The 26,466-nt window shown below is 46.6% G+C and overlaps 1 protein-coding gene across 13 annotated transcripts in view; it reads left to right on the top strand.

Moving 5' to 3' along the window:
* Positions 1-26,466, top strand: part of ATP9B (ATPase phospholipid transporting 9B (putative)) — a 249,096-nt gene that overhangs the window by 105,999 nt on the left and 116,631 nt on the right. For 11 of the 13 annotated variants that reach the window (XM_053206081.1, XM_053206082.1, XM_053206080.1 and 8 more), the window contains 3 exons: positions 6,271-6,351; positions 18,728-18,803; positions 24,850-24,926. In XM_053206081.1, coding sequence (XP_053062056.1) covers positions 6,271-6,351; positions 18,728-18,803; positions 24,850-24,926 — 234 coding nt within the window. The remainder of the gene's footprint in view (positions 1-6,270; positions 6,352-18,727; positions 18,804-24,849; positions 24,927-26,466) is intronic. The other 2 variants (XM_053206079.1, XM_027069213.2) reach the window with 1 other exon arrangement.

Genomic DNA, 26,466 nt, shown 5'->3' on the forward strand with positions numbered 1-26,466 from the left:
CTGTTCTTCACCGTTCCTTCCAAAAGGCTGAGTTTCTACTGCATAACACTTCCCTGCCGCCTAAACAGTTCCCTGTTAATATTTCTTGTAGTGTATGTCTGCTAATAGTGAAGTCTCATTTTCATTGATCTGAAAATCTCTTTATTTCGGCTGTTTTGGTAAAAGGTATTTTTGCTGAATGTGGAATTCTGGGTTGACCTGTGTTTTTCCTTGTAGCACTTTAAATATTTTGTTCCACTGTCTCCTGCTTCCATTATTTCTAATGAGAAATCAGCGTTACTTTGATCGTTGTTCCTGTGTGTAATATGTCATTTTTCTCTACGGATTTGTGAGACTTTCCTTTCTTTGTTTTTTTGGCAGTGTGTCTTTGCTTTTTGATGTTGTTGTTAGTGTTGTTGTTATTGTTTTTTTGTTTTGTTTTGTTTTTAAATCTGTGTAGGGTTTTTCTCGGCTTCTTTAATCTGTCTGGGCTGTTAACATATTTAGCATGTTTTTAGTCATTACTTCTTCATAGGTTTCCTTCGTTCTTTCTCCACTCGTCCCAGGATCCCAGGCATAAGCATAAGCATAAGCATGTTAGACCTCTTGATATTCTGCCAGTGGTGCTGTGACCATATTCTTTTCTAGATCTTTTTCCTTTGTGTCTTCGGAGTCATTATCCCTTGATCTCTCCCTGAATTCACTGATTCTATTCTGTCATCCCCAATCTGCTAAGCCCATCTAATAAACTTATTTCAGGTGTCATATTTTTTTAATTCTAGAATTTCCATTTGGTTCTTTTTCCTTAAGTGTAATTTTTGTGTGTGTGCTTTGGTTTCACATTGATTATTCTTTAGGAGAATATTTTTCTATAAGTCTTTGAGATGTTATAATTGCTTTGAAATTCTCATCTCTTAATTCTGATCTGGTCATCTCAGAATTAATCCTTTTTTTTTTTTTTTTAAGTTTACTTATTTATTTTGAGAGAGAGAGAGGGTGCTAGTGGGGGAGGGGCAGAGAGAGAGGGAAAGAGAATCCCAAGCATGCTCCGTGCTTCTCACGAACTGTGAGATTGTGACCTGAGCTGAAGTCAAGAGTTGGATGCTTAACTGACTGAGCCACCCAGGTGCCCCAGAATTAGTCTGTTGATTGAATTCTTTGCTGAATACAGACCTTGTGTTCTTTTTTTTTTTTTTTTTTTAATGTTTTTATTTATTTTTGAGACAGAGAGAGACAGAGCATGAGCAGAGAAGGGGCAGAGAGAGAGGGAGACACAGAATCTGAAGCAGGCTCCAGGCTCGGAGCTGTCAGCACAGGGCCCGACGCGGGTCTCGAACTCACACACTGCGAGAACATGACCTGAGCCGAATTCGGACGCTCAACCGACTGAGCCACCCAGGCGCCCCCAGACCTTGTGTTCTTGTGTCTTCATAGGTCTAGAAATTTGGATTCTTTTTTCAGCATTTCTAATGACAGGTTGTAGAGATTCTGGATGGACTTATGTCCTTCTGAAGAGTGCTGTGTTTTGTGTTTGGTTTTGTTTTAAGTGGTAGTTAACTTGGTTGAAGTCGGACTCTGAACTCTATCTTTCCTGAAATTGGGGGCTGCTGGAAACCCACCCCGAGCGTGGGTTGTGTGGGGTCAGGATGAGACGATGCCAGAAGTTAGGGCCCCTCTGAGGCACTCTCCTGTCTCAGGTCCCTGTCTTCACCATCACTCTTCAGCTGCTGTGGTTGCCCCAGTCTTTGACCTCTGTCTCTTTTGGCTAGTCTGCGTTTTTCTGTCTAGATATGGCAGCCACGCTAAAACATTGGTTCTGAGACAAACCCAAAATAAAACAGGTAACAAAAGATGAATACCAGAACTCAAACAATGGTAAACTCTCTGTGTTGGGGGACCTTCAAGACCACCCCCAATTTTCTTATGGTTATTTATTTATTTTGAGAGTGAGTGAACACGAGTGGTGAAAGGGTAGCAGGGGAGGGAGAGAGAGAACACCACACAGGCTCCCGCTGTCAGCACGGAGCCCAGCATGGGGCCCGCCCTCACGAACTGTGAGATTATGACCTGAGCTGAAATCAAGAGTCGGATGCTTAACCGACTGAGCCACCCAGGTGCCTCAAGACCACCCCCAGTTGTTGGGTTTTTTTATGGTATTTTTTTTTCACTTTTAATTTTATTTTTCATTTTTTAAAATGTGTATCCACATTAGTTAGCATATAGTGCAACAGTGATTTCAGGAGTAGATTCCTTAATGCCCTTCCCCCACTTAGCCCATCCCCCCTCCCCCAACCCCTCCCGTAACCCTCAGTTTGTTCTCCATATTTATGAGTCTCTTCTGTTTTGTTCCCCTCCCTGTTTTTATATTATTTTTGTTTCCCTTCCCTTATGTTCATCTGTTTTGTCCCTTAAAGTCCTTATATGAGCGAAGTCCTGTGATTTTTGTCTTTCTCTAATTTCACTTAGCATAATACCCTCCAGTTCCATCCACGTAGTTGCAAATGGCAAGATTTCATTCTTTTTGATTGCCGAGTAATACTCCACCGTATATGTGTGTATATGTATGTATCCATTCATCCATCGGTGGACATTTGGGCTCTTTCCACACTTTGGCTATTGTCAATGGTGCTGCTGTAAACATGGGAAGACCACCCCCAGTTGTAATGATTCCCTAGGAGGACCCCCAGGACTCAGCACACAGTCCTCCTCATGACCACGATTTATTCCAGTGAAAGGACATGGGCGCAGACAGCCAGCTGAAGGACTCGTGGGGCGAATCTGGAGGAAGCACCATGCGGGTTCCAGAGCCCCTCCCAGTGGCCTCACGCGGGGTGGGCTGCACACCCCAGCAGCACGTTGGGAGAACACGTGTGAAACGGCCCTATCAGGCGAGCACAGTGGGGACTCACGGAGGCATGTGCCCAGATGCCAGACTCCCGGAGGGAAGCAGGTGTTCGGCATGAACCGGGTTTCCTGAACTCGGGAGGTTCTCATCTGGGAGTAGTGGGGACCCGCCTGAAAGGCACGTTTCGAGACCCCACCCAGCCTTGCGTGTGAGCAGGCCTTTCCCAAGTCGGCTGTGTTCCTGTCTCGGCTCAGCCCACCCCCTCGGCCATGGTGTCCTTCCGGGAGGAGCGCCAGCCATATCGCCCTTGGACCTCACGCAGCGGGGGGAGAGCAGCCGGCTCCCTCGAGAGGCCTGGCCGCGGCCTCTAGAGCCACGCGGTCCACCGTTCGCACAGCGTCTGAGTGGGAGACCCCAGCAGCCGCTGCGCTAGGTCCCGCCGCCCCTTTGAATCTCAAATGCCAGTCTCTGGCAGCGGGAGGGGAGGGCCTGCCAACAGCTGTGAGCGGCAGCCGTGACCTTACCCTCCCCCGTGCTCCTGCCCGGTGTCAGGGCCTCTGCTGGGCCACCTGCAGGCCTCATGTCGCCTGCCCAGACTTTGAGCCGGAAGGGTTTTATGCAGGAGGCACAAAGCATTTTTTACAGGAAAAATTTTTTTTTTTACATTTATTTATATTTGAGAGACAGAGTGTGCGCAGGGGAGGGGCAGAGAGAGAGGGAGACACAGAATCAGAAGCAGGCTCCAGACTCCTAAGCCGTCAGCACAGAGCCCGACGCGGGGCTCCAACCCACGAACCGCGAGGTCATGACCTGAGCCGAAGTCGGACGCTTAACCGACTGAACCACCCAGGCGCCCCAGGAAAATATTTTCATATAGCTTAATCCTGAAGACACGTTGTGTTTAGGAATTGGTCAAGAGGAAATCTGAATCTTCAAACCTTTTCACAGTGCCTTTACATGCCCCCCGCTCCCCCTTCTGTCCCCATCTTTTACTGGGGAGTGGCCCAGAAGAGACCATTCCCTTTCTGGGACAGTGACACTTAGTAATCAGACCGCCTTACTCTAATGTACACATGCAGGGGGGTGAGGGAAGTGGGGTCAGGCTCATGGTCCTCTGTTGCAGACCATGGCTGATCTGGAACGCCAACCACAAGTCAGCAGCGGTGAGATGTTCCCGAGACAGATGGGGCCGTGGAGGGGTCACCAGGAGGGGTGGGCCGTCCTCTTGGAGCTTTGGGCAGGGGTCACATGTTGGTACCAGAAGCATCTTGATTTCACGTGGCCCATCAGAGCACCGGCCCTTGATCGTGGGCAGCTCAGGCGACCCCGGCCCAGCCCACGCCCAGGTGGTTTCTGTGGCTAACATCCCTCCCAAGGGTCTGAATTCTTGCACCGGCTGCAGCTCCAGGCTGTGTTTGCGAGCCTCTGCCTGCATTCGGCGAGGCACTGCTCGTGCCATGGTCGGAACAGCCCTGGCGGACAGCGTCACATCCAGCTCGGAGTCCGGTGCAGGCACGTGGGGTCTGTGAATCCAGGCTTCTAATGATGCGACTTCCCGGCCGGGCCGTGAGAGCTGTGCTGCAGACCCGGCATCGGCCCTGCTCCGAGGACAGTTTGAGGGCAAGGTGGAGGTGCGCAGCAGGGGTCCCTCCGGCCTCCCTCCGTGGGGTCCCATCGGGAAGCCCACCCTGGTCAAAGGTCCACCGTCCACAGCTTTTACCTTCCTGTGCAGTGAGCTTGAGCCTGACGTGTTCCTGTGTGAGTGGCTAGTTTTCTCTTTTTCCACGAATTGTTTCCGTATTCACTGGGTTGTTGTATCAAACGCGCGTTTCCACTGCAGAATTCACCTTAAACTCAGAAGTGCGTTCGACTGTGGTTGAGGGTTTTCAGTTACCCTCAGGCGCCTGTGCCGTCCGCTGCTGCTGAGGAGATCGCTCACGGAACCGAAAGGGAAGCCAGCCTGCCTTCAGAGGGCGGCAGGGAGACTAGGTCTGGGGGGACGCAGAGGTGAGGGCACTGCCGAGGAGTGTGGGGCACAGCGGGCTGGGGTTCTGGGCCTCCTCGTTGCTGTGTCCTTGACATTTCAGGCCCGTCGTAAGGACAGATTTCTTAAGTTTCTGTGTAGTGTTGTACTTGTCCAGCTTTTTGATAGCCAATTAAGATTATATTTTTAAACACAAGTGAAATATCAAGAACTAAAAGACCTTTATTGGTTTACTCTGAAGAACTCGGCTGTACATAATCTACATTTGTGGGTATAACTCACCCACGTACAATATTATTTGTGTTCATGTGATTCGGTGTGAAAAATAGACTAGCACATTTAGATGGTAACAAACTTAAGATGTGTGCTTTGGGGTTTTGTCTTATGTGTCGGTTATATGTGGGCACTTTAGGGCGTGTGGAGTCACCACACAGAACAAAAACGAGGTCCCTCTCCCCTGGGCCGTCTAGTGCCCAGTGCAGTCAGAGTCCCGTGTGGGTTTTGGTTTTGCCAAAGTCCAAACAGACGAGGAACTTTCCAGTGTTGTAAACTCTCTGTGATCTCCCAGTAAAAACTGTCATGCACCATTAAAAACTTGAAATTTGTTTTCAACACATTTCACTTATTATAACATTAATAAAATTATATAGAGAGAGAGTTTTAAAAACTAAACTTTCTAAGTCAGCAGACATACCTTTATAATTGTCTTAAAATGAGGTGCTTAAGATGTTGTCTCTGGAGACTTAGCTATTTAAATTTCCGTGCTGCCAGTGAATGGAATATCCTAAACCATTTCTTTCCTACTTCAACCCCAGTTCTGGGAAAGTCGCTATGATGTGTGGATAGCTGAAGCCTTCCCGTACAGTCTTACAAATACAGATCATGGGGATGTGGTTCAGGCCCATGGGAGAAATGCAACACGCTCGTGGCTGTAAGGAAAGCAGTTGTGTACAGCAAATGCAGTAGCTGCTAAAGAAAAGCATGTAAACAAATCTAGGATTTGCTAGGTTGTGTTCTAAAACTTCTGCGGAGTTGTGAGCTTTACTTAAATCTCACTAAATTCTTTGGTACCCGCTAACTCCTAAATACTCACACACGGTCTGACAAAACTTCAAAGCATACAGATGGGAAGTATACCTTCGCCTTTAAACTTGGGCCCGTGGGGCAGCCGCAGGCGGTAAGGTGTCGTGTAAGTATCGCCCACGTGCTTTTGACACACACCTGTCATTAAGCAGCCAGCGGTGTGTTAGAATCAAGAGAAATGGCCACACCTCTGTTGAGCTCATGAATGATTTCTCTTAGTTGCCCTTCCATCCTGACCCGTAGAGTTGGCGCACGAAATGCAGGAAATCGGCCACCGCTTTTGATAACAATACATGACAAACGTTAGTTGGTGATTGAAAATTTTCCATGTAACTTTACTTAATTATAGTGTAATTAATTCGGATATTCTGTATTTCAGGACCTTTTTTCAATCAGTGCTTATGTTTATGCTCAGAAGCCACAACTGGATATTCACAGTTTTGAAGGCACCTTTACCAGGGTAAGTTAAGTCTTTTGTTAAATACAAATATATCCATCGTGCATACAAGTTAAAAATAGCAAACCTTACATTTGAAAGAGTACTTAGAGAATTAACACAGAAGTTTTGAACTGAAGCGGGAAAGCCTAGAGAATGTTTCCAGTTCTCAAATCTCCATGTATCCAGTCTCCGTGTGGGATGCGCTCACGACCGTGTTTCTGTTTAGCATATTTACTCTGGAAGAGGTCTTCACCCTGAAAATACTAGGAGTCAGTAAGATGAAGTCTGAAATTGTTATTTCAGCTTTGACTCTGTGTTATAGTTAATACACTAGAATAGCCACATCGTCGCCTGATTTTAGTAAGTGGGTGCGTGGATGGGCGTGTGCGTGTGCATTTGCTCACGTAGACGCGTGCGTTTCATTGAACTCCCTTTTCAGTATTGAGGTGTTTTACTCTATCTTGAAGTCCCTTCTCCCCAGAGAGTCCTATCCCCTATTTGATAGGATTTGGACGACTCAGTAACTTTGGATTTAGCAGCTTACACTGATACTATAAATGCCTTATAAAAATTAAGGGGTTTTAGTACATGACTGGAGTTTACTTTTAATTGGTGCAGTTGTTGTACAAAGATTTCTGTTGGTGCAGTCAGCGTCGTTTCATTCTTGGTCACACACCAGGTGAGCAGGTGTCCTTGTTGAGAAAGCACTTACTACGTGTCAGATGATGGGCAAATTATGGGAATGCAAACAGGCGTGCCTGTGGGGAAGATGGTCATTGTTCTGTAACTTTGTTATTACATGTGCTTCAGTGAGAAAAGCATGTTCGAAATGTTGGTGGAGACACATGAGGAAGTGTATAATGAGATCTGGAGAAAACCAAGATCTTTCTGTGTTTTTGCAAAAATATTTATGGAAAAAAGCACTTCTAGTTACAGACGAGTTGGCACATGTGAGAGAAAGCCTGATGAAAGGGCTTCATTAGCACAATAAATTAAGAGTTATTAGCTTAGCCACTGTTAATATTTTGGAAAATGATCTGCTGTCTTCTTTCCTGGTTCCCAGCTTGGTCTTGCTTACCGCTTGCTAAGGAATCACACCGAGTTCCGTGCGAGTGTGCGAGAGTGTGGCCGAACACAACCAGGCTGCAAAGCGCAGTTCACACGGTGCGTGGCGGAGTGTGGGACTGAGCGTGTGTGTGCGCGCGAGTGAGCGTGCGGGGTGGGGGAAAGAAGGATGGGGAAGGGCAGCCAGGTTCCATCCCAAAGGTCTGGTCGAAAGAAGGAAGAGGCCGTTTCAGGATTTCCAGCTTAGAGAGGATGACATTGGTGTTTGTAAAAGATCCCAGGCAGTCACGTGCATTTATGTCCCCCCGGCCTCCCCGGACCGAACAGGCCGCATGCTTGGGAGAAGGAAAAGACTGCAAACTGCACTTTTCTGTAAGGAGAGGTGTCCAGAATGGCAGGGTCTGCCCCAGAGCCAGGGCGCCACACGGGGGGTTGGTCTCGGGCTTTTGACTTCATCAAGGCCACGGTTCACCCAAGTTACGTGTACTTCGTGTGAATTCTGGCACGTTCTTGATACGCATGGTTCAACCACCCGCCTTCCGCTGTCTCCTTTGGGTGTTTCCAACAAGATTTTGTTTCACGCCGTTCAGATACGTCGTCACGTTCTGGGTTGTTTAAGGAGAAAAATTGTCATTCTTGTGTGCGTCTTTCCAAAAGGAGGAAAGAAAGAAACCGTGTTGAGTAACTGGTTTCGCCACCAGAAAATGGAATTCATCAGTTTAATTACTGAAGTATAAAGTCAACATTTGAAGAAGTGATACCTGCTTAGATTCCTTTTTCAGAGCGTGATACACAGAGGAAAAAATACACGCTTTGTATCAGCCTAAGTAACTAAATAAGAATCAGGGCAAATTAATTCACGTGCCCTGTGGCAGTGCGTGTATTACGTGCTTTGCTGCCTACGCGGAGTCTGGTCGTCGCATTGTGAGTAATGTCAGGATGGCCTCAGCTGCTCACTGTGTGACATTCTGAGTTACAGAAATGATTCGTGTCATTATTAGTGGCACAACTGATTTGCTTATTGTTCAGGACCAAGCAATTCTCTCTGAAGTTTAAGAGTTTAAAAGTAGCCAGTTTTGAAATAGTAGCAATGTTTGTGGGCCATTAACACCATTCAAGCTTCTTTATAAATACGTTTTCTGCTGTAATTTCTTAGAACCAGAGCACACGTCCTTGTTCAGGTCTCTTCCAGTCAAAATACTCCCCTTCTAAAAAGCAAATTTCTATTGTTTGCTAAATGCGGAAAAAACAGCCTCAAATGGTATCCTTTTGGTTTCTCCCTCCCCAAAGCAAATTTCATCTTGGCAAACTGTAACCTTAAGGAGGCGGAAACCCGGGGAGAAAGTTCCTCGGAGATCGTTTCTTTCCCATCGTCCCAATGTTTATTCTGTCTTGTGTGAGATTGGTAAAGAGCTATGTCTTACAGTAGTTCTCTTGATACTAGAAAAAGTTTAAAGTCCTTCATCGTTATCCAGAATTGAAACTGCATAGATACCGTGCTGTTCACGCACAATTGTGAGAGAAAGAGACTGGTGCGTTCACATGATTAGATAGTCGTGGAAACGTGGAGGGAGAGCCGGCTTAAACTTCTGAAACGGAATGACGCAGAACCTTTCTCTGCAGTTTAGGTAGATGGCCTGTGGTTCGTGCGGAGTTTTCAATGCCCTTACTCCTCTCGGGTCTGACGCAGCGGGGGACACCGTACCAGGCGACCGGCAGCGGCACGCGTGTTTAAACCTACCTCCGTCGTCGTCAGGGAGCCGGAAGGGTGGCAGACCGCTGCGGTCACACTGTGGTCCTTGCGCGGTCGCGGGCGGACTGGCAGCTGCAGGCGGGCGGCCTGGAGGAGGAGGAGCGGAGCCGCGCAGCAGAGGCCGGACGGCCGAGGGTCCTCACGGGCGCGCCTGGGGAGGGGCTCCGCGTTCCTTTGCTGTCTGACTTACTCACTTACTGGACCCATGGGGACGCCTGCTCCGTGCTCGGAAGGTCAGGGTCACCACCGTGGTTGCCTAGATAAGCATAGCAGTTGCCACGAGGCAGTGGAAATGAGTCAGAGTTCATATTAAAAAGTGTTCGTTTCACACCTTAAATGATAAGTGTGTGAGGCGGCACTTGGCAGGATTTATCCAGGTTATATGCTCAGTTTGCTCGGTTGTGGCTGAAATGCCTAGATGAACAGATCATTAAAGGATGTGCTACGTGGACCATATTTGGGAAGCAGGAATGAGACTAACAGTTTTCTGTCTGACGGTGCCTGTCAGAGTCGGATTCTGAGACCATCTCTGAATGAGTCGGAAGTCAGTCCTTCCAGTTCAGTTACAAGTTCAAGTACGAAACAGTTGATGCATAGACGCCACCTACTTCTCTTGAAAGTTGATGCTCTTTCCGTAAAATCATGAAGGTCAAAGGGAAAACTCCGTTTTCTTGGGCTGTTCATTTCTCAGGCAATTGTCATCTCTACTTTGAACGGCTACTCTGCTTATAAAAACGGGCCCACGTGGCAGCCTGGCATTTTCCTGTGGAAGAAACAAGCAGTGGCATTGGGGTACCCGAGGCACAGGGCTGGAATATGCTTATGGGTCGTAAGAACCCCAGGCTGCGGTGTCTCACCCGAGCGTGGGCTCTGCTTAGACACCCCACGTGTTTGAACGAGTCGAATCGAATGAACTCTCCTCTTCACACGGGGTGTAACTGAGGCAGCAGTAAATGCCCACCCACCTTGGCTCTTGAAACGAGTGGGTTGTTAGGAAACGGCAGCCACCTGTGTTCTGAACCCTGCACGGCACCCGGGTCTGGAGGCTGAGAAAACTTCTGTGTCCGGGGGTAGCTTTCTTCTTACGGTGACGTAAAGCAGTGAGGGGAGACACGGAACATAGTGCTCGGATCGAGGAGGCCGACCGGCTGCTGACACGTGTTGCTGTCGCGTGCCTGCGAGGCACCTGTGGGTGGAGCCCCGTCCCTGGACTAAACTTAAGTCCCGGCATGTCACCTGACAAATATTTGCAGTACTAGGGGACATATTCTGGAAACTGTTAGGTTGGTTTAGATTTTGTGCCTCACGAATAAATCATAGAATCGGTTATATTAGAGAACCAAATATCTAGGAAGTATATTCCGTGTAATTAGCAAAATGGCCAGAATTTATATCACTTCAAAATGGTTTGATCAGTGAATAGAAGGAAAACACCACTAGCATAAACCTCTGTTTCTTACATTCATTTTGTTTGTTTGTTTATTTTTTGAGAGAGAGAGAGAGAGAGAGACACGGACGGAGTGTGAGTGGGGGAGGGGCAGAGAGAGAGGGACACTAGGAATCCGAAAAAGGCTCCAGGCTCTGAGCTGTTAGCACAGAGACCGACCTGAGGCTCGAACTCACCAACTGCGAGATCATGACCTGAGTCGAAGTCGGACACTTAACCGACTGAGCCACCCAGGCGCCCCTTTGAAAATTTTAATTTCTTTCCTCCTTCCCAAATAATTTTGATTTTTTTTAACATTTATTTATTTTTGAGACAGAGAGAGACAGAGCATGAACGGGGGAGGGTCAGAGAGAGAGGGAGACACAGAATCCGAAACAGGCTCCAGGCTCTGAGTGGTCAGCACAGAGCCTGACACGGGGCTCGAACTCACAGACCACGAGATCATGACCTGAGTCGAAGTCGGATGCTTAACCGACTGAGCCACTCAGGCGCCCCTTTGAAGATTTCAATTTCTTTCCTCCTTCCCAAATAATTTTGATTTCTTTGTGATCTTAAGGTATATCCCTACAGCAGATTATCAATTTTTAATAGAAAGCACTTCTACAGAGAGTGGCATTATGTAAGGGAGACAGACAGCGCTCAGGATGGCGGAGGACCTGTCACTTCTTGGAGACATACAGGCAGTTGGCCACCACACTGGACATCTTCCCTGTGTAACTTCTGGGTGCAGGGCTGTGGACTTCTGTAACTCCCTATTCTGGAATGTTCCATAGCCAAAGCTACAAGAATACTTTATAGACAGGGACTTCAGATTAAGGGGAAAAGATCCCAGATTTTAGACAGTTATTTTAGGTTTTGAACATAAACGCGAAAATATAAAGATCACTGGAGCGTGCATTACTGCTGCCGTGACTGTGGCGCGTGGCTGTGCTTGACAGCCACGCGTGGTCATTGCTAACGTGCAGCTTCAACTTGAGATTTGGTTCGATGGAAAGTCTCTGGTGTGATAATAATATTAACGAGAAATTAAATACAACTGTTGCCTTTACAGAGAGACACATACATGTTTTAGTTTTAAAATAAACCACAGATGGGGCGCCTGGGTGGCGCAGTCGGTTAAGCGTCCGACTTCAGCTCAGGTTACGACCTCGCGGTCCGTGAGTTCGAGCCCCGCGTCAGGCTCTGGGCTGATGGCTCAGAGCCTGGAGCCTGCTTCCGATTCTGTGTCTCCCTCTCTCTCTGCCCCTCCCCCGTTCATGCTCTGTCTCTCTCTGTCCCAAAAATAAATAAACGTTGAAAAAAAAAGATATAAATTAAAAAAAAAAAATAAAATGAAATAAAAAAATAAAATAAACCACAGATACACTTTTTCTCCCCTGAGTAGACATACATTTGAAAAGCATAACCCGTGTCCTTAGCGCCAGGCAAGGAGAGTTTATTTGGCCACACCTACTAAATAAATGTCGATGCGTTGATTTATAATACATCTGTGATAATATTTTACACTTTTCCAGGAGTGCTGTGGTGTTATTAAGTTACGTATTATAAGATTAATTTTAGTTTGCTCTCTGGAGAAATGAGAACATATAGTAGTTTAGTGAAAATTTTATATTACTTTATATTGAAGTTAAATATCTGAAAAATGAATTCATTAAAGTAATTTTTTCCACTTGTAATTTCGTTTTTAAATTTCCATTACTTTTTGTGATTTTTTTTTCATTATCTTAAGGTAAGATACACATAACATTAAGTTTACCATCTGACGCACTTTTAAAATTGTTTTGAGAGAGAGAGCGCACACTCAAGAGAGCACACGAGTGGGGGAGGGGCAGAGGGAGGGAGAATCCCAAGCAGGCTCCACGCTGTCAGCGCAGAGCCCGGTGCGGGGCTCGAACTCACAAACCACGAGATCACGACCTGCACCCGAATCAAGAGTTGGACGCTTAACCGACTGAGCCACCCAGGCGTCCCCCCATCTTAAGCGTTTCTAAGTGTACAATGCAGTGACGTTAGGTAGGTTCATAGTGTCGTGCAGCCTTCACCACCATCCACCTCCGTGTGTTTTCATCTCGTAAAACTGAAAGTCTGTCCCCACTGAACACTAACTCCCAGTTCCCTCTCCCTGCAGCCCTTGGCGACCACCATTCTCTTTTCTGTCTCTGAGATGGTTTTGGCTAAATGCCTCGTGTAACTAGAATCCCATAGTATTTGTCTTATCGTGATGGGCTTATTTCACTCAGCATCATGTCCTCATCGATCGAGAGTTGGATGCTTTTGTCCTATGTTTTCTTCTAAGACTTTTGTTGTTGTAAGTCTTACGTTCAGGTCTTTGATTCGTGTTGTTATTTTTATATGTGGTATTAGGGAAGGGTGGCTCTACTGTTTGGCAAGTGGATATCCAGTTTTCCCAGCATCATTTGTTGGAAGACTCTTTCCCCAGTGTAAGGTTTTGGTACCCTCACCAAGAATTATTTATCCGTATGTGCAAGGGTTCATTGTATTCCATTGGTCTTCGTGTTTGTCTTTATGGCAGCACCACAGCGTTATGGTTACTGTAGCTTTGTAGTAAGTTTCAAAATCAGGAAGTGTGATTCCTCCAGTTTTGTTCTTTTTTTTTTTCCTCCAAGATTGTTTTTGGATATTGGGGTCCCTTGGGGTTCCATATGAATTTTAGGAGGGTTTTTTCTATTTCTGAAAAAAAAATGTCATTGGGATTTTGATGAGGGATTGCATTGAATTTATAGATCACTTTGGGTAGTATTGACATTTTCACAATATTAAGTCTTCCAATCCATGGACATGGGATGTGTTTCCATTTATTTATGTCTTGTTTACATTGTTTCAGCCGTTTTGTAATTTTTATTTTATAGGTCTTTCGAGTTAATTTCTTTTTTTTTTTAATGTTTTATTTATTTTTGAGACAGAGAGAGACAGAGCATGAATGGGGGAGGGGCAGAGAGAGAGGGAGACGCAGAATCCAAAGCAGGCTCCAGGCTCCGAGCTGTCAGCACAGAGCCCGACGTGGGGCTCGAACCCACGGACCGTGAGATCCTGACCTGAGCCGAAGTCGGACGCTCAACCGACTGAGCCACGCAGGCGCCCCTCGAGTTAATTTCTAAATATTTTATTATTTTTGCTGCTAGGAGGAATCGTTTTTATAATTTACTTTACAGATTGTTCACTGTGAGTGTATATAAATGCAAGTCATTTTTGTGTGTTGCCTGTGTATCCTGCTACTTTGGTGAATTCGTTTGTTCAGTCAAAGAGTTTTCTTGTGGAATCTTTAGTGCTTTCTACTTTTAAGGTCATATCATCTGTAGACAAGTAATTTTACATATTCTTACCCATATGGCTTTTATTTCTTTTTCTTGCATAATTGCTGTAGCATGAACTTCGAGTACTGTGTTCCAAAGTGAATAGATACAGTGAAGGTAGGCATCCGGATGAAAAGGTTTCAGTCTTTTACCACCTGGGGTGATAGTCTCTGTGGCCTTTTCATGTATGGCTTTTATTTTTACTTTTTAAATTTGTTTATATAAATTCAAGTATAATTAATTAACATACGGTGTAGTATTGGTTTCAGGAGTGGGACCCAGTGATTCAGCACCTACATGTAACACCCATGCTCATCCCAACAAATGCCCTTAATATGGCTTTTATTTATGTTGAGGTAGTTCCCTTCTCTTCCTAGTTTGTTGAATTCATTTTTCTTTTAATCATAAAAGGGTATTGAATAGGTGCTTTTTCTTCATCAGTTGGGATGTTCATGGGGATTTTTTTCCTTCATTCTGTTAATGTAAGGTATGACATTGATTGGCTTATATTTTGAACCAACCTTGCATTGTGCTTGGTCATACTGTACAATCCTTTTAATATTTTGCTAAATTCTATTTGCTAGTATTACAAGATTATTGCATTAGTGACCATAAAGGATATTGATCTCTAGTTTATTATTCTTGTCATGTCTCTGTCTGGCTTTGGTACCAAGGTTGCACTGGGTTTATAGAGTGAGTTAGGAGATGTCCCTCCTCATTAATGTTTTGGAATAGTTGGAGAAGGATGGAAATTAGTTTTTCTTTAAATTCTTGGTATATTTCACCAGTGAAGTCATTGGATCCAGGGTGTTTCTGTATCAGATTTTTTATTATTGATTCAGTCTTTTAACTAAATGTAGGTCTCTTCTCATTTTCTAGTCATGATTAGTGTTGGGAGGTTTCGTGTTTCTAGAAATTCACACATTTCATCAAATTTCTTGGCACACAGGTGTTAACGTATTCTCTTATAATCATTTTATTAATGTAGAATTGTAGCGGTGTCCCCACCTTGGTTTCTGATTTCAGTAATTTGAGTAGTCTTCTTTTTTTCTTAGTCCACCTAGCTAAGGGTTTGCCAATTTTGTTGATGTTTTCAAAGAACCAACTTGTGGTTTCATTCATTTTTTTTGAATTTTTTATTTAAAACAAATTTTGTTAACGTTTATTTTTGAGAGAGAGAGAGCGCAGAGGAGGGGCAGATAGAGAGGGAGACACAGAATCCGAAGCAGGTTCCAGGCTCCGAGCTATTAGCACAAAACCCGACGTGGGGCTTGAACTCACGAACCAGGAGATCATGACCTGAGCCAAAGTCAGACACTTAACTGACTGAGCCACTCAGGCGCCCCAGCCTTCATTCGTTTTTTAAATTGTTTTTCTGTTATTTATTTCATTTGTCTCTGTTCTCATCTTTATTTTTTCCTTCCTTCAGCTAGCTTTGGGATTAGCTTATTCTTTTTCTAGTCCCATAATTGTAAGGTTAGGTCATCGATTTGAGAGCTTCCTCTTTTTTAATATAAGCGCTTCTCGCAGTCAGTTTCCCCCTTAGCACCACTTACGTTGCACTTCGTAAGTTTTTGCAAGTTGTACTTTTCAGTACCATTTGTGTCTAAGCATCTCTTAATTTCCTTTGTGATTCCTTCTTAATTCATTCGTTGTTTAAAAGTGTTTAATTTCCACAATTTTGTGAATTTTCTGTTACTGATTTCTAACTTTATCTCATCGTGGTGGGAGTAGATACTTCGTATGATGATCTGTTGAGACTTCATTTGTAACATAAGGTCTGTCCTGGGAAACGTCCCGTGTTCACTTGAGAAGAATGTGTTTGCTATTCTGGGTGGAGTGTTCTGTATGTCTGTTAGATCTAGTTGGTTTATTGTGCTGAGTTTTCTATTTACTTACCTGTGGCTGGTGGTTCCAGCCATAATTGTGAGTGGGATACTGGGGCCATAATTGTGAGTGGGTACTGGGGCCACGATTGTGAGTGGGATACCGGGGCCATAATTGTGAGTGGGTACTGGGGTCTCTAACTATTACTGCTGAGCTGTCTGTTTCAATACTCATAAATTCTGTCAGTTTTTGCTTCATATATTTTTATAGTTTTTGTTAGATGCAGTTTATAATTTTCCTGCCCTATTGAACATTTAATAATATAAAATGTCTCTTGTAACCTTTTTTGATTTGATATTTATTTTGTCTGATATTCCTGTGGCCGCATCTGCTTACTTTGCTTACTATTTGCATAGAATACGTTTCTCATACTTTTCACTTGCAACCTCTTTGTGTCTTTGGATGTAAAGTGAGCCTCCGCACGTAGACAGCATAGAGTTGGATCATGTGTTTTTATCCATTGTGCCAATCTCTGTCTTTTGATTGTTGAGTTTAATCCATTGATACTTGAAGTAATTACTGAAAAGAAGGGACTTCCTTCTGTCATTGTTCATTTTTTTCCCACATGCCTTGTGGGTTTTTTGTCCCTCATTTCCTACATTACTGTCTTCTATTGCATTTAGTTGGTTTTTGTAGTGAAACGTTTAAATTTCTCATTTCCTTTTGTGTATATGCTATAGCTGTTTTCTTTGCGGTTACCATGGGGATTACATTTAGCATCCTAAAAGATATAATACTCCAGTTTGAATTTGTACCAACTTACGTTCAATAGCATACTGAGGCTCTGCTTCTGTATGGCTCCTTCCCCTCCCTTGTGTTTGCTGATGTCACACAATTACCTCTTTATGTGTTCTGTGCCTAAAAGCATAAGCTAGTAATTCTCCTAACACCAGCCTCTTAAGTAATGTAGAAAACAAGATTTGGAAGTACAGACCAAAGTGACAATACTAGCTTTTGTGTATGAGTTTCCTCAATTGCATACAGAACAAAAAGGGCAGCTACCAACCACGTTATGATAACACTTGCTTTTATAATTGCCTATTAGTCTTTATTGGGGTGTTACTTCTCCGTGTATGTTCCAGTCACGGCGTCCCGTCCCTTCCCTGCAGGGCCGCCCGGCACAGGTCTTGCGGGAGAGGTCCTGCGCTCACACGCTGTCTTAGCTTTTGTTTGTCTGGGAAGGTGTTGATGTCGCCCTCACGTTTGAAGGACAGATTTGCTGGATCTAGGGTTCTTGGCTGACGTGTGCGTGAGTGTGCGTGCGTGTGGCTGTGTCTGTTTTCGAGCACTTTGAATCAGTCAGCACACTGCCTTCCGGCCCCCCAAATTTCTAATGAAAAATCTGCACATAACCTTATCGGGGGCCCCTTGTGTGTGATGGTCTGCTGCTGCCGCTGCCGCTTTTTTTTTTAAACTGCTTGCAAGATTCTCTCTTTGTCGTTGTCTTTTAGAAGTTTTGTTCCAACGCGTCTCTGTGGGTTTCTTTGAGTTCATCTTGCTTGGATATGGTTGAACTTCTGCAGTGTTTACATTCCCGTCTTCCAGCAGATTCGGGGTGTTTTCACCCATTGTTTCTTCACGTGTGTTCTCTGCCCTTTTCACTGCGTCCTCCCCTTTCAGGATCCCACGATCCGTTTATGGGTTTGGTCCCTGGGGCCCCACAGTCCGTCAGGCCTGTTAATTTTCCTCAACGTGTTTTCATTCTGTTTCTCAAACTCGGTCCTTTCTGTTGCTCTGCTTTCGGGTTTGCTGACCCCCCTGCCTCATCACATCTGCCGTGAATCTTCAGGGAAACTGTCTTTTCAGTCATTGGACTTTTCAGCTCTTAGGTGTCTTTTGGTTTCTTTTGGGGTTTCCGATCTCTGTCGATAATTTACATTTTGTTCACACACTGTTTTCTTGGCTTTCTCCGCATCTTCATTTCTTGGAACCTATTCGGTACTTTTCTTTTACAGTCTTTGTCTAGTGTATCTGACGTCAGGTCTTTCTCAGGGATAGTTTCTCTTGATTTGTAATTTTTCCTTTTAATCGGCTGTCATTTTCTGAGTTGTTTTATTTATATTTTTTAATGCCTTGCTATTGTTGAAACTGTTTTTTTTTTTTTTTTAATATAGTAATGTGGTAACTCTAGAAGGCAAAATCTCTCCCTTCCTCAGGTTTTGCTGGGTTTTTAGTCATTATATTTATTGGTTTATTTTAATTATTACAGACTGTCTCTGTGCCGGGGGTCAGCCTACCTTTAATGTCTTCTCAGGTCTTTTCCGAGCCTTTCCCTGGGCCTGCACGGTCACTTGCTGGTTTTTTCCCCCCCATGGGTGCAGTTGTTCTGGAATGTCCTAGTCTTTAACGTGTGGCTCCCAAAAGGGGAAAAGTGGAAAACAAAAGGGGGATAAGAGGGCACTTATCTCCTTGAAGTCACTCGAGCTGGAGCTGGAGGGGTGACAGCAATGGCCGCCAGCCTCTGAGTCCGCACCTGTGTGGTCAGAGCCTGGCCTCCTGCCGTTTGGGGGACAGGGTCCTTTTCGTCCACCTGGCTTCTGCGGGCTGCTCCAGAAACACGTGCCCGGCTGCCTGCCCCATGGCTGGGGCGCGGGACGGGTAGGTGCTGCTGTGCTGCGAGCTGGAATGGACCAAAATCGACGACTTCTCCCGGACACGTGGCAGGCCTCGGGCAGAGTCCAGAGTTCCAAAGCAGTCCCATCACACAGGTTCCGCCCCTGCTGTTGTCATCTGGGGGGGGAGAGATTCCCGGGGCCCCTGCTCTGCCGTCTTCCCAGAATCCCCTGTCTAAAGTCCCTCACTGTTCACTTTATTTTGCAGTGCGTCCCAGCGCTCAGTAAGTGCGCCGGCTTGTGCACTCGGGTTTATCACTGGATATCTAACATGAAAAAGTCGCTAACTTGCCGTTTTCCTCCTTTTCTGTCTGAACAGGAAGACAGTGACCCGCCCATTCACGAAAGTCTCAGCATAGAAAATACACTGTGGGCGAACACCATTGTGGCGTCAGGTAAGAAGTAAGCTCTTACGTTAGCGTGGACGCTCACACACGGGAGATTCTGCACAGTGTCTCTGGAAGTGCCTGTCCCACACGGGGACCTTAACAACGTGCCCTGGGGGCCGGGGGCAGGCCCTGGGGCTGTGCGTCCCAGGCCAGCGCTGGCTGTGGCCCGTGTGCCACCTGGCACGTTCAGTCTGAGGGGCAGGGCCCAGAGCCGCCGCGAGCAGTGTGCCTGCCCTCTGTGCCTCGGGGCAGGGGCGCTCTGCTGGCCGTGACGACTCTCTTCGGCAAGCCTGTCGGTGCCCCCGGGGCGCGTGGTCCTTACCGAGAGGCGGCGGGGCAGGGCCCGGGGTGCGTGGTGGCCTCTGAGGGATCTTCCAAGTCCTCCTCAGTCATCCGCAGAATTCATAGGAGGCCACTGTGGTGGGTTGTCTTTCAGGGAGGAAAGTATTAGATGAGGCAGGGGGGACCTTGGGATGTAGTTCATGTTGGGCCTTTGGGGGCCAGGGTAAAGGTCCTTCACTTTTTTTGAGTGAAAGTGGAAGATGTTGGAGTATTCCTAGTGGCTGAACAGAAGGTCACCTAAATTTACGTTTCGGAAAGTGAAGATCTCTGGAGTATTGAAATCTAAATGATGATCAGCTTTCCAGAAAAGTAGTCGACTTGCCAGTGGTGAGTGGGACTGAATCTGAGAAGCAGGAAGCCTGAAGGATGCTGGTAGGGGTGGGGAGGCCAGGACGCGATCAGGGGAGGGCTGTGTGTCTTACCTGTGGCCCGACACTGGCCGCCCTCCTGTCTGGGAGCTCAGTCGCTCTTCTGGTGGTTTTGTAAGAATCCCTCTCAGGGCCGGGCGCCGGTGATGCAGCGTGGGGCGGAGTGCTTACGGGTCCTGGCCTCGGGCGCTCACGGGCAAGGAAGAGAGACTCTGCTAAAGTGAGGCCGCCACGTCAAGTTGTGTGAAGTACCACAGGGAAGGAGAGGGTGCCCCAAAATCATAGACGCCTCAGTCCTTACCTGGTGAGAGCAGAGCGGGGGCTTAGATTGAGGAATAGACCGGTGCAGCGGGCGAGGGGGCGGAAAGGTGTGGGAGGATTCTTGTCGCACCCGCAGCCTCTTGAGGGCCTGGTGCCCCGTGGGCCGAAGAGGGTGATGCCCGCGTGCCTGGCGCATGGAGAAGAGACGGCCACACACGCAGGGCGGTTCTGTGCGCGTGTGCGCGAGGGCCTGTGTGGGCACGTGTTCACCTTTTAGGGAATGGAGGGTCAACCGGGACTTCGCTATACACATGTCCCAGAAAAAGGGTGACGGCATACAGGACAGTTTTCATAGAAATTCCATGAGCTGTTTCAGGATTTTCATACTGATGGATTGTAAAAATCTTCTCAAAATAAAGAGAAAGAGGAAGTAAGGATAGCACGCGTAGGAGAGATTCAGGGGGTGTAGGCCAGGTCTTGGGCCGTGTAGGCTTCGGGGAGGGGAGACTCACGGTGCGTCTGGAGTCACCGTGGAGGGGGCACCGTCACCAGGAGAGATCTCCAAATCCTGTGCTCACGCTTCCTCCGCATGGCTGTTTCCTGTTCACCTCACTGACCCCTGAGGATCACCCAGCCTCACCTTGTTCGTCTCGCTGCACGGGCCACGGACTGTGGCTCAGAGAGGCCCACGTTAGCGTGGTCACGCGGCCAGGCTGTCGCAGGGTCAGGATTTGAATCCAGGTGGCTGTCCTCCACAGCGGTCACCCTTCAGCCCGTAGCATTTTATAGTTTGTAGACAAATATTTACAACATACCACACGTTAGCTAAGGTTGGTCACGGATTTTACATTTTCTCTGTCTAGAGTTAGGTTCTGTTTTGTTCCTGTCATATTGAAGACACTCTTCTTAAACCATTCATTTTATTTGATCCTGTGTTTCCTGCATATTGGACTGTGGCCTGTCTCCCCACAGACAGAGAAGCACCCGACCGGAAGGCTCGTTCTCTGTACCCGCCTTCCTGCCCTCTCTCCAGGTGACCTTTCACCGGTGGCCCCTGCTTGTGCACCCTGGCGGTGCACGCATTAGGCATCAGATACGCTTGCCGTCCTGAGAACCGTTTCTTGCCCCATGATGTGCAGACTTCAGTTTGCCCGGGGTTATTTTGTCTTCCAAGAAAGTATTTCTGTCGCTCTAAAACCATCCATTCAGAAAAATTTAAATAAGACACATCTAATTTTAATTTGTGTTTGGACATTTAAAAAATGCAAACTGTTTTCATTAATTTGAAATATTTTAAGACATCCTTACCTTAGTTTAAAAACCTTAATAATGTGAGCAATTAAGAGCTCGTGTCTTCTTTATAAATACTTGATTACAAGTTGAGAAGGAAAGATTGGAATTTTTTTAATCTTATTTTTTTAAATGTTATGTGTCAACGGGATTCAGGTTGCCTCCTGTGTGAAGTGAACACAGACCTTCCTCCCCGGCCCTGGGGTCCTGATGCGTGGGGTCGAGGACTCGAGTTAACAACACAGAGGACCCGAGGACTGAGGGTCCCACAAGAGGGGCAAACACAGATGCTCATGGTGCTGCCCTCTTCTTCCCCTTGTAGGATTCATAAACATCATTTCTCCAGAGCACAGTCATGTCCCAGAGAGCGGCCGTGGTAGCCAGGGTTGAGCACACTTAACTGCCAAGAGCCTGGAAGCAGAGATGTGCGTCTGGGGCAGGGCTGCTGGGCGTGTGTGCAGACGGGGGTCTAAGGTGACCTCCCCCCCTCCCCGGGGCAGGGCTGCTGGGTGTGTGCGCAGATGGGGTCCTGGATGACCAACCCCCCCCCCCGCCCAGGGCAGAGCTGCTGGGCATGTGTGCAGACGGGGGTCCAGGGTGACACCCCCCCCCCCCAGGACAGGGCTGATGGGTGTGTGTGCAGACGGGGGTCCAGGGTGACCCCTTTGGATATGAAGTAATTCAGTGTCAAAAGAATTTGGACATATATATCGTTTTTGGTTTTTGGTTGTTTCATTTTTCTTGGTAATTTTGGGCACGGCGATTTCTAAAACTAGTCCTCATGACAGATTAGAAATTTGAAAATCAAACCTGTCCCTTTAGCATGCATAGTTTGTGAGGCTCCTGCTGCGGAGAGGTTGGTGGATTAGAACTGGGGTGGCAGGAGAAGCTGTCCCCTAGGGTCCACTGGAGGGACCCGACCCGGAGAGCTCTGGTGTGGGTGCGCACGACAGCGTGGTGGTGAAGCACTGCTACAGCGGGGGGACCGCAGGGACACGCCAGCACGCAGTTCATCGCTCCCAGCGAGGGCTGGGAGTTGCTGCTTCTCAACCTTGCGTGTCATGGGGCGGCGGTCTTGGCAGCTAGGAGGTGGGGGAGGCAACTCTGCCCTCCCTTCCGGCCCATCCGATCCCCACCCCACCGACTGTGTGCACAGCTGGTGGAGCCCAGACCTGGTGCGGGGCACAGCAGCAGCCGCGTCCCTGGCCTCGGTCTCTCCGTGTGCATCCGGGTGGGGTCTGGCACCTGGGTCACCAGCACCCTCCTCGGCCGCTGGCCGGAGTCTTCGCCGTCCCCACCATCCTGGGCACGCGGAATCGCTGTAGCGGATGGGCAGCCTGTGCTTGGGGGTTTGTGGAGACGGGTGCCGGGAAGGTGGTTTTTCACACTGACCCGGCAGGTTCCTGACTGATAGTGCACAATGGCTCTCTGGGTCCGTCTGTCTCTACGACATGGGATCCTTGTCAGACTTTCTGATGCCTGTGCTCTGTTGTGTCCCCTCCCTGGTCTCATGATATCCCCTTCCCCACATGCACACTGTTGCCACGTATACAGGGCGTATGCGACCTCTTAGCCCATACCGGTCCGTAACTAGGTGCCATTTGTCAACGAGAGTGGAGGGTCTTCCAAATACTTCGTGCTGATTTGAGTAACGTTAGCAGTCAGAGCGCATGACAGGCTCAGAAGAAAATGCACTCCACACGGAGGACTCATTTCTGTTGAGCATGAAATGAGGTAACACACACGAGAGCCTTCGCCAGACTTGAGTAGATTATGCAAGTAAGATTACACGAGGACTCTGTTAAATACTCACCACGTGTGGGGGATGTGGCCCGCAGACTCCCGATTCTGTGCGAGGGCTGTGTGTGTCTGATTGTGTACGATGCCTGTGTGTGTCCGATCCTGTATGGTATCTGTGTAAATCTGAGTGAATTGTTCCTTGTTAGCTTTCACTATTTCTCATATTTTGATGCTTTTAACTGTGATGCCAGCCTAGAGTCAACATTGCTAATAATTTGTCTGGATTTTAGGACAGGTTTTGTAGCCTGATTAATTTTTTTGTCCTGAGACTTGTTTGTTCTGCTAATATTAAAAATAATTTTGTAGTTTGTCTTGTTTTTTTGTTTTGCTTTTTTAACATTAGCTTATTTAACGGTAGACACTTTCATTTTTTAAATTTTTTTCTTAAAATTTTTTTTTAATGTTTATTTATTTTTGAGAGAGACAGAGACAGAACACGAGCAGGGAAGGGGTAGAGAGAAAGGGAGACAAAGAATCCGAAGCCGGTTCCAGGCTCTGATCTGTCAGCACAGAGCCCGACCCGGGACTTGAACCCACCAAATGTGAGAGCATGACTTGAGCTGAAGTCGGACACTTAACCGACTGAGCCACCCAGGTGCCCTGTGATATTAGACACTTTCATATTTTGGTTAAGTTAAACTTGATGGGCAAAAAAGGGAGAAAATCCTGATCTGGTTAGATTGAGCCTTTGGTTCACTGACTAAAGAACGTCTGATGTGTTGGTTTTGAAAGTCCCTTCCGGTCCGGTCGCACTGTGTATGTGCTGTGTCCCCACGCGCTGCGTACAGGGCTGCTGTCCGAAGCGTGTCTGGGTAATACCGTGGGAAGGTAGCCTGTGTGCAGTTTGGGCCAGCCTTCATGCTGCACGGGGGTCACTGTTTTCGGGACACGGTAAATTCGAGCCTCACAGCTTTCTGGATGGCACACAGTTAAAAGCGGGAGCGGGGGCGGGGGGATGCTTATTTTCAAATAAAAATGTGTAACCTCTGCAGATACGACCACTGAGGTCCTGTGCCATCTCCCGCCTCCCTGAGTGCTCTGCGGAGGAGACCAGTCGCAGGGTCGCGCGAGTAACTTGCAGCTTTCTGTTCGCGTGCACCCAGGGGCTCACTAAGATCACGTGCGCTCCGTGGCCCCTAATGACTCGCGACATTTCACACGTTACAGTAGCGTGACGTCACAGAGTTTTTGTATCACCGTCGTCTCCGTGAGTCCTGCTCGGCAGCTGCGGACGTGACCGTCCCCTCACCTTAATCGCTTCTCACCGCCAGAACGCACGAAGACCAGAAAACTGGGAATGTAAATGATGCCCGGCTGCAGTTTAGAAACAGACTTGAAAGGGCTTTCGTTTGACGTTGCGGAGGCGAGTGCCTCTGAGCCTTTCGGGGGCTGTTCCAGGGGTGTTTCTTCATTCTTCTGCCTCACGCTTGACAGGCCACAAAATGATCGCGTGCGCTGAGGAAACCACACCTCCAGGGGACGTGAATAAAAAAGACTAACGATATCCGCGTTCAAAATCAAATAATTTGTGCGTAATTGTCTCTCACTGCTTTAATTGTATCTGTGCTGGAGCGTCAGCAGAGGCTCCGACTCGCCGTCCTGCCCGAGCCCCTCATGCGGGGAAGGTGGCTCAGCCAGTGCCGTCCGGGGGTGCGGGTCCCGGGACGCAGCCTCTCCTCACGTACCTCCGGCACCGGCAGACGGGAACGGATGAGGGGCCACCCTTTCCCTTGATGGCAAAAAGCATAGTCGTACATTTTCTAATGTGCGTAGGCATTGCTTGAGGAATCGTTTGAGTTGTATGTTGAATGGAGTTTGTTTTTGAAGTTGAGACTAGACTTTCCTGAACTAGCCCAGTCAAATATGCTGTTGGATAAGTTTATATAAAATTAAGTAGCGAATAATATTTTCCATCAAGACCGTTGATTAGAAAGTGTTCTCTGTGCTCACTCTGAGGCCTCTCGGTAAGGACCGCTCTCGTGTTTTTGCAGGTACTGTAATAGGTGTTGTCATTTATACGGGAAAAGAGACTCGAAGTGTAATGAACACATCCAATCCAAAAAATAAGGTAGGCTAGATTAAGGAGCGGCTGCTTTAATGACTTGATTTTCCCTTTCAGTAAGAAAGTGCTGCGCTTCTGAAGAGCTGGTTTGCTTGGGCTTAATATATCCTGTAAAAACACACTTCCAGAGATGGTGGTGATTCCAGATGTGAACTGTCTGTACTTGTGTCACAGCATGCTCAAACTGAACAGCTTCCGACAGTGTCTTTTCTTGCTTAATCAGAGGCGTTTATGTCTCTTAAGTTTTCTCTGTTGGACGTATAATTTGCCTGTAATTTGATGGTTAATTGTGGGTCTCTTAAATTTATTTATTTTATAATTTGTTTTAATTTTTTGTCTCGATGGTTCATTTTTAAAATAAAAGAATCTATATTAACATGTTACAGTATTTAATTTGATAGTATGGCATGGTTAAACTTGTTTTATTTAAGTTACTTTCATCGCATAAGAAGCATATTGAAAATCAGATTTTAGTTTTAAAGACTGCTCGATTATATTTCTAAATTGATTGTATTTGTTATATTCCTAAAATTATTATTTATGTAGTCAGCATGTGTGTGTAAGTTAGATTGTAACAAAAAGTTTGAATTGTTAGCTGTTATTTGGATAATACATGTTGTATGTGCTGATGCCTACTTTATGAGAAGTTCATGCTAACTGTGCATTTTACTCATTTTTATTTGAAATATAATTGGAGGTGTGTCTAAGAACAACAAAAAAAACCACTTCGTGGATTCATACCTTGCTTTGTGAGTAATAGAAAAAGTTAACTTTCGTTGGAATTTTTAGTACAAAGCAACAGAAGTGAAATAATTCTTTGAGGAGATATTTTAAAGGATAAGATGTGTTTCTTCTTTTCTTCTTTCTTTTTTTAGCTGAATACTGTTTTAAAAAAATAGTTAACCCTTCTGGAGCACCTGGGTGGGGCTCAGTCAGTTGAGCATCAGACTCTTGATTTCGGCTCAGGTCATGATCTCACAGTTTGTGGGCTCGAGCCCTGCGTAGGGCTCTGTGCTGACAGCGTGGAGCCTGCTTGGGATTCTCCCTCTCAAAATAAAGAAATAAATGTAAATCAATAAAGTAAAACAGTTAACCCTTCCAACATTAGGAAGGCATCCGTGACCCTCTGAATGTCTCCCCGTCTGCCGTGCAGCAGAGCGGCACTGACGGCTTCAGGTCTGGAGGGCCCTGGACTCCACCAGGGCCACACGAGTCATCCTGGTGAGCTTGAAGAACACTGTGTCTGTCAGGACTCCCAGATGGCTCTGTGTGTGACACATCGGCTAAAGCGAAAGAGAAATGTTGTACTACTAGCATTTTAGTGTAAATTCTGGTTGTGATAACCGGGAGAATTATGCTTGTCGATTATGTTACAGCTTTGCACTAATTTGAAGAAATCAGAGTCCTTAATTCCTCAGTAGAGTTAAATTTATTTGAGAATAAACTATTAAATTATCGACAGAATCGCATGCATACGTGCCTATGTTTCCTGGGAAGTACGGTGATCTTTTTTCTTCAGTAAGCAAAACTAGAATGTTCTAGTAAT

This window comes from Acinonyx jubatus, chromosome D3, assembly GCF_027475565.1.
Source record: "Acinonyx jubatus isolate Ajub_Pintada_27869175 chromosome D3, VMU_Ajub_asm_v1.0, whole genome shotgun sequence".
NCBI lineage: Eukaryota > Metazoa > Chordata > Mammalia > Carnivora > Felidae > Acinonyx > Acinonyx jubatus.